The sequence below is a fragment of the Prorops nasuta genome, unplaced genomic scaffold (assembly GCF_024137725.1).
Source record: "Prorops nasuta isolate Cenicafe-Biocafe unplaced genomic scaffold, Cenicafe_Pnas_1.2 PNAS00009, whole genome shotgun sequence".
NCBI classification, from domain to species: domain Eukaryota; kingdom Metazoa; phylum Arthropoda; class Insecta; order Hymenoptera; family Bethylidae; genus Prorops; species Prorops nasuta.
Genome location: NW_027116806.1, coordinates 2,490,898 through 2,500,015, shown reverse-complemented (window position 1 = coordinate 2,500,015; position 9,118 = coordinate 2,490,898). Strand labels below are relative to the sequence as shown.

Below are 9,118 nucleotides of genomic sequence, written 5' to 3'. Positions count from 1 at the left end.
AATAAAATTAAGTGAAATGTATTTTATAGGAATTATGCGAAATAAAATATTACACTATATTTATATATTTACCTCCTTCTCTCCATTCACATTGTCAATGAATTATTTTATTTTTAATTTCCATCTTACTATATTTTTCCTGTGCTCAGACTATTTTTGCTTCAGCATTTTCATATTAAATCATTCAACATGACTAATAAAGAAACACCGATATTATTATAAATGTTGAATGTCATAAATTTGAGATGCGCGCTTTTAAAATTTATAATCATAATATACGACCGTAATAAGAAACTACATTTTATTATTTGTATAACACACTATATTCAGATTTTCTCGAGCAAAATCGATGATCCCATGGGGTCCGATATATCCTTCTCTCTCGCTCCTATGCGAATAAACGAAGACAGAGCGATTGGACATTCTATAGTACTTCTCTGCTTCAGAGCTATATTTTGTGGAATAGCATGACGATCAGACGGCACAAACTGTAGATAAATATTTACAATTTCTCGTATACTGCTATTATGTGCTATAGTTTGCGTTCGATACTTCCGCCCGCCATTTTCCCCAGGAGCAGTATCGATGAAGGCCAGTGTACATCTTTCAGTCGTGCCTAACACGTACCGTTCTGGAAGATAAACACAACTACTACGAACTGATCATAATTAATTAAGTGCGAGAAATCCACAACCATAGGAGAGTCTGGTCTCTCCAATAGTTGTGACGAATAGTAAATAATCCTGCGAATGCTGATCCAGCATAATTAGCGTTTACTGTAAGTATAATGATAATACCTGAAAATACAAAGTTTTGTGTCAAACTTGCTGTTCCAACGTATGTTTATACATACTATCATTCACCCCGAATCTTGCCAACTCATTACATTCTTACCGCTCGGAGTGTAATAATTTAGTATACTGTACTGTGAGTCGCAAAGTTTAGTCGGCGTTTCTACTGACCCAGACTCTAGTGTCAAGTCAGCCGAAACCAGTGCTGCCAGAAAGTAGACCGTCGGTCTACAGAATTTCCCCCTCCACTTACGACCACAAATGCAGGCTCGTTTGGGTGAGCCATCCCCGCTTCTACCGCTGCTCGATGGTCACGTGCACAAGCGAAGCGTCCATACATGTGTCGACTAGCTTCGCTCGCTCTCGGCTATCCTCGGATTAAAAAGAGAGCGGAGATACTTTCTCGGACCTCTCTGTCTTTCTCGCTGTTAGCCGTCTAGCAGAAGATTCGAGGCAAAATCTTTCCGCTTCGCTTTGCCGAAAATCTACGAATCTTCGATATTATTTACATTTGCAGGACAATGCCTTTATTCATGTTTTTCAGTATATTTATTTATAAGCATTGACTTATTTAAATCAATCAAGAGACACGGTAGTGTCTCGACGGCAAGTACAGAAAAAAGTAGATAATGACATGTATATACGGCCGTCGAGGCACTACTCTCTTATACAGCAAGTTTGGCTGTCCTAATTTTCAAACCGATTTTTCTTTGTGAATAATCCACTATCATGATTTAAGCAAAGCTTTTCTTAAAATGGTTTTGAACGAGCTTTCATTTGAGCCCATAAACATTAAAATCGGTTCACGCAATCCAGAGATCTCATACTCTGTTAGCTATATATATGCCGAAGTTGAAATTCTTCTCCCTTTTCTCTGTATGTCTCGGGCTGATCTGTATGTCTCGGGCTGAAGTTGGCTGCTATATTCACCTGCTATATTCAATACCGGCATAACCCTAAATTGCGATCGATTTCGATAGAACTGTCAAAATCAAAATTACTCTGTTGGGATAAAAATAGTATGATATAATTCAAAGTGTAGATAATTAAACAAACTAAAGGAATAAATACATGAAGGAGTCTGATGGAGAATCAGATAAGTAACACAACATTGTAAAATATATTAAAATTTAATATTTTGTGGTACTTTGTGGGATTTTATTTCAGGTTATAAATAAAATATTTTCCTTGTATGCACCTCTGATTTGAAGTCATACCAGTGCCAAATGCTCTAACAATTCTTGGAAATACCCTGTTATTGAAGAATGTAGATTAACGAAAATTGTAAATGAAACAGAAGGATGAGGTTGTTACGTTCACTCATAACCAACACACATAGTAGTGTTTCAACAGCAATTAACATAAACGTTTTTAAGAAAAGTAAGTACATTGTGAAAAAAATTAGTTTAATTAAAGCAAAGTTATATACAAGGTATCCTTTCATAGTTTGCAATTTGATGCCAGACCAGTGCCAAATGCTATAACAATTCTTGGAAAAATGCAAGCACCAAAAAGTACTACCATAGTTAAAGAGGAATCAGTTACAGTTCCAGTGGATATTACTACTTTTTATAATAAAATAAATAATGAAGATAGTGCTGCCATGTGTTGCTGGAAAACAGAGCTTTGGTTTAATGCAACTTCGGAGTACTGGTTGAGCAATGGAAACAGTAGTTTGAAATGTGATTAACTGTTGATGACTCAATGATATGTCAATTTACTAGCGAAAGAAAAAGATAAGCCAATTGTTCATTATCACATGGTAAAGTATGTGTAACTCATTCAACCGCTTAAAATGTATGTAATTAAAAATTAATTGTTTATTTATTTATTTTTTAATTCAGCTCAAGCATGTATTAAAATATAACAATTACTTTGTTGAGTCTCTCTTTCCAGATGTACTTCAAAGGTTATTGAAATACCCTGTTATTCAAAAATGCAGGTTATTGCAGATAAAACAGATAAGGATAATCTTGTTACATTCACTCAGAATGAAGACACACGGTAGTGTCTCAATAGCTATAAACATAAACATTTTCATGTAAAGTAAGTACATTGTAAAAAGAATTTGTTTAATTAAAACAAAGTTATATATAGGCATTATTTCATATAGTTTGCAGTTTGATGCCAACTAGTGCCAAATGCTATAACAATTCTGGGAAATACCCTGTCATTGGAGAATGCAGATTAACGAAGGTTGTAAATGAAACAGAGAAGGATGAGGTTTAAACATATGCTAAACATCCAGGTATGGAAATCAATAACAAAATTCAGGTTTAAATTTTTCTTTTCTTTAAACTCATATGGATTTCAACTGTCCGATAGGTTATATCATATATAGAAACAATTTTCCAGGAGACAATAAATCTTTCTTATTACTACGATTAAAGAAAAGCAGATAAATATTTTCTAATCGTTATTTAATATTCAATTATAATATAAAAAAGTATTAAAACCATATATTTACCTACACTTCCCCAATCAGAATAGAAAGAAATTATTATTATTACCAAAAAAATTATTCAAATTTAATTTTTTATAAGAATAACATTGATTTTTATAATATAATATGTAATATATCTTTTGGTACTTAGTGAGATTTTATTTCAGATTGATTTACAATAACATGTTTATTGTGTCATTGTGCAGGGTTAAGCTGTAATATTTAATACAAGAAGTCAGAAATGATTCCAGTTTACCATAGAAAGAGCCATAATGCAAAGTTAATGTTGAGAGTTAAACCTAAGGAAAAGGTGGAGAAATTAAAAAATTAATTTGAAAGCCAATTTTTAATAGCGAAAGGCTTGCAGGTGATTTTGGGCATAAACCCTTTGAAATATATAAGTCAATTAAATCATAATTTTAATGATAACGTCATCTAGAAATGAAACAATGAAAAGAAGTCATCATATTAATATTTTCCATGCAATAGAATTTACAGTGAATAACTTTGCGAAACTGAAAGCAGTATATCCACAAAAGAGTGGCTTCCATTGTATAAATTGGTGTATTTCCTAGTTTATACTAATGAAAGGAAAATATAAATGGCACTAGTGTGCTGGAGAAAGTGCCATAATTCAAAGTTGATGTTGAGGTTAATAGCTAAAAAAGTGATGGATAAATATGAGTTAATTTATAAGAAAATCCTTGAGAGTGAAGTGCCTGCAGGTGATTTTGGGCATACAACTTTGGAATTAGAAATAACATAGTTGATGAAAATTATAATAAAATCATGTAAATGTGTAAATATGAAAGGAATTCATAATTTCAATATTTCACATGTAATAGAACATACAGTGTGTAACTTCAAGAAACTGAAAGCAGTATACCTAAAAAACATAGACTTCCATTGCATTAACTGGTATATATTTTACAGTTTATATTAATGAAAAGAATATATAAATGTCACTAGTTTACCAGGGAAAGAGCCATAATGCAAAGATGATAGTGAGAGTAACACCTAAGAAAAAAGTGGATTTAAAGGTAAATTTAGAAACAAATTTTTGAAAGCGAAAGGCTTTAATGTGATATTGGGTATATGATGTTGAAAATATAACTCAAACAGTCATTGAATCCTATGTTAAATGCCTCTAAAAGTGTAATTATGATAAGAACTCATCATTGTAATATTTTGTATTATATTTAATAGATTAATAAATTAATATCTCGAATTGAAGCTTTACATTATGGAACGATGAGAACATTGGAAAATGTTTTATTAGATTGAATTAGTTAAAACAATTTTTAGTTTTAATTCCTATATTCTTACAAAACGTTATAAGATCCCACAAAAAACAAGCTTTGCTTGTAAAAAAAGGACGGCAAGTACAAAAGTCGTATCTAGTATGATTAATATATAGTAATATAAAATATTTTAATTAAAAAAAAATAGTGAAATCCAAATGTTAGGCAAGTATAAATTTTTTCCATGGCGAAAATTGAAATTTAGAAAAAAGTAAATAGTAATACAAAAATTACTTGCCGGGCCCGTAATATTCATGTGTAAGTTGCTATCTTGCAATATAAGCATTGCTTCTCGTAAGTTAAAAATGTGGCTATTTAATACGATTGCATACAACGGGCCTGGCAAGTAATTTTTGTATTACTATTTACTTTTTTCTAAATTTCAATTTTCGCCATGGAAAAAATTTATACTTGCCTAACATTTGGATTTCATTATTTTTTTTTAATTAAAATATTTTATATTACTATATATTAATCATACTAGATACGACTTATGTACTTGCCGTCCTTTTTTTACAAGCAAAGCTTGTTTTTTGTAGTAATAAATTAAGGAAATGCGTATTTGATATATAATAATTATTTTAACTACAAATTCTTCGTTATATTTCGTTTATTTCCGTAAGATCTGCATTTCTTTAATTTATTATTGATTTTTGTGAGTCAATGGCCATTAAAAAAAATTTAATCATAAAAAAAAAAAAAAAGCACCGAGCGGGAATCGAACCCGGACCCACGAATTGCCACGCGGTTACCTTACCGCCTGAGCCACGAGACTTCTTCGATGTATTATAAACAGAAAGTCTTCATACAGACTTGAAATACCGTATAAATAAACGATCAACTGACAGCTTTATTCATTATTATTCTGTCATAATGGAATAAAAATTGAAGAATAACTATATGTTGAGTTGTTTTCAAAAGTTTTTGCAATAGCCAAGAACGAAGATAAATAATCAACGCTCGTAGCATTGGCATATTATGAGTGCGATAAAGAGCGGCTATCGGACTTCTCTCTCTCTCTCTCTCTCTCTCAGTCGCATCTTTGTTTTGCTTCTTCCTTTAGGGGAAAGCACGTGCGTTTATTACCAAAACAATTCTTACCTCAGAAATATTATGTTCTGTAATGTATTTATATGTACATATAGATCAATACGTATTATGTACATAGGCAACGTTAAAGTTAATTATTAATTTCTCTAAACATAAGACTCTCTATTAAAATCTTTTACTAAATAATCTTGAGAATCATATATTGAAATATAAGTAAAATTACAGTACTTATTTTCATTGCGAGCTTTTTATTCCCGAACAGCTATTCGGCGCTCGCAATGTAAACATACACGAGCGACAGATTGGAAGCGATTAATCAAAACAAAGAGTTTTTATGACTATCTAGATCTATGCAGTATTTAAAGGATTACATATACTTATTTCTATATATATGTAATAATTATACATAATATGGAAAGACTTTTCTCTCTGTGCAAGGAAGAGCTAATCCAAACAGCGTGCGAGAGAGAGTCCGCTGCTTATTGCGCGGGAAAAGGACAGCGTGATAAACACGCAGTGTTTATTACCTGAAGCAAAAATTAAAGGCCGTTGAACCCAGACAATATAGGCCAAGTCGAACAGCTGATCTCTGAAATAGATCGAAGAATTAAGAACCTTCATTTTATTAAAGTGATTTCGCGAGTAATAGAAGATAAATCGTCTTTTAATTTATCCATTGCTCCGAATATACAGCAACTCCTACACCGCACTCACTCCTCGAACGATGTTTCTGCTCTTCCTTCCTCTCCTACGAATCACCTTCGGACACACCTGTATGGAAGAATCCTAACATTTTCGGGGCTATTTTTTTTTAAAGGGAAAATGCTTTATGCATACCCTGTGAACTTATAGGGTTATATGGGACTCCATTCGGCTATTCCGAATGTTTACCCACTAAAAACCCCTGTGTGAATGCTACATTTTTTAGCTCTGCAAAGTAGTCGCTCAAAGCAGACTCTACATAATTAAGCTTTGCAGAGTAGTCGCTCATAACAGACTTTATATATTTTTGCTCTGCAAAGTAGTCGCTCAAAGCAGACTCTAATGACTCTATACATATTTCAGCTTTGCAGAGTAGTCGCTCATAGGAGACTTTATCTATTTTTGCTCTGCAAAGCAGTCGCTCAAAGCAGACTCTAATGACTCTATACATATTTCAGCTTTGCAGAGTAGTCGCTCATAGCAGACTTTACAGTTTATTTCATTCTTTTTTATATGTTCTCTTCATCCTCATCCATTTCTTCATTATGCACATCTGAAGCAGCTTGTAAATGTATCTTTTTCTTTTTCATTTCTGGTGTAGAGGAGTAAAATTATTACTTTTCATTAAATCAATGTGACCCTTTGTGATGTTCATTGTGAGAGGTGTTTCATTTCTACACCTAAGTGCGTATTTTAAAACGCATATTGCATTTAAAGTGTCAGCACCAATTTTATTTCGGTTGCTTCTTTTGCAATCAGGTATTATTGAGAAGCATCTCTCTGCTTCTGCATTTGAGTGAGGAAGAGATCTCACCAAACATAACAATGATCGCAATTGTGGATATTTCAATTCGTCATTATTATCTTTTTCCGAACATATTGCTATCCACATTTCATCAAAGGGTAATTTCGACCAATAACTTCTAACTTCTGAACTTTCTTTGCGATAAAGATATATCCATTCTTTCGCAATAGAACGTTCATCGAAAGTACCTAGTTGACGGCATATATGTAATAATGTAACACCACTCTTTTCTCGATCATCATGAAATAGTGCTATATTTGCCTTTAGAATATTTAAATTTTCTAAAAATTTATTACATAGGGGAAACCTTTTGCGGATTTCTTCACTTGCTTTTGTTAAGAAACATAAACAATTTTGTCTAATTATTTCTGCATGTTCCACTGTGAGTTTCGAATCCATTATTTCATTTTCCAAAAAATGTGCACATTCTGAACCTACGTCTATTTCCGTAAGGTCAAGTTGATTAGATTTTTTTGAAAAATCAATATTATGCAAATTTGGTAAAAATATATCTTTTTGCAATATTGCTGGTTTTAAAAATTTATTTGCAAAAAACATCAGAAAGTTAATCGATGATTCATGTAACAATTGGATTTTTGTTTCTTTAGCTTGGAAAGAAGCATTGAAAGAATTAAATCTCTCTAGTACAGGTTCCAGAAATAATAAATATGCTTTTGTCTCGCTATTTTGCATTATGACAAGAAGCTCCTCTGCTTGATTTACTTTATCAGCCATTTGTTCTAATAGAAATTGATGTAATGATGACCACAGTTCTAATATACGCTTTATGCAATTATGGCGCGAAAGCCATCTAGTTTCAGCGTATTTCAATAATTTTTTGCTGTCATTTTCCAATGCTATCTGTAAATCATCAAATATAGCAGTTCTTTTGCTACTCAAATTGATGAAAGATACTAGTTTTTTAATAAAGTTATCTAGGGGTAGTGGTATAGTTTTACAAGCATGAGAAGCTGCCAGTGCACAGGAGTGACAAATGCAAGGCATTGTTATTAATTGTGGACATTTTTGCAATAGCTTCGTTTGAAAAGATTCATGCTTTCCGATCATTACCGAAGCATTATCACAGCTCAATCCAGTAATCTGTGAAAATGGTATTTCATGACGAATTAATTCATCACTGAATGCGGTAAATAGTTTATCTGCAGAACAATCACTTGCATCTAAATTAATTAACTGCAATAAATCTATTTGAACGCATAACGATTTTCTGTCCACATATCGTGTAAGCAATGTCATTTTCTTTTCATTTGTTATATCTGTAGTTTCATCTACAAACACAGAAAATTTATTATTTTTTAAATTATCAGCTATTCGTTTTGTTTCATAAGTGCACAGAACGTTATTCACAATCTTAGTAGCTTTGGTTCTACCAAGGGACATAGATTGCAAAACATTTGGCTCTTTACCTATATCTTGAAACAATTTCAATAACTCTGCACTGTATAAGAAGGAAAGATTATGTTCAGCAAAAAAAGCTGCTACTTTTATTTCCGCTGATTTTACCCTATCATTGAAATTAAATTGTTCATCTGTTGAACAAGTAGGAGACTCTGCATCAAAGTCTTCAGGCTTTTCCAGACGTTTCACATTATTTAAATGTAGTTGACGCGAAGCATGCCTTTTGACTTGTGATAAACCACCTACATATTCTTTGTCACACGCAAGACAATAAAATTTGGAATCATCATTTTGTGCTTTTTGCAACCACACTTTCCAAGAAGGATCATAGTCCAGCCAATCATTGCGAAACATTGCTTTCATTTTTTTTGGATTATCATTTGAATCCATTTTTCCCGATTTTGATTGTACTGTTAGTTTTTAAATACCAAATTTTTTGTATATTACAACGTAATATAATAATATTTCAGTACTCATAATTGAAGATTTTTTAATCCAAATTTCCTGCTGTCAGTAAGGAAGTCACCCTTCGGCGTTGTAAATAACTGCTTTTCAACAATTATGCACCGAACAATAAACAATTTTATTTAATAAATTGTTTTTGGGA

General features: G+C 32.2%; 1 protein-coding gene across 1 annotated transcript; it reads right to left on the bottom strand.

The window, feature by feature from the left end:
* Positions 1–6,873: 6,873 nt before the first annotated feature.
* On the bottom strand, positions 6,874–8,901 carry LOC136776160 (protein FAM200A-like). Its single transcript, XM_066731536.1, has one exon. It carries the CDS (start codon positions 8,899–8,901, stop codon positions 6,874–6,876), a length of 2,028 nt encoding a protein of 675 aa, XP_066587633.1.
* Between the last annotated feature and the right edge of the window lie 217 nt (positions 8,902–9,118).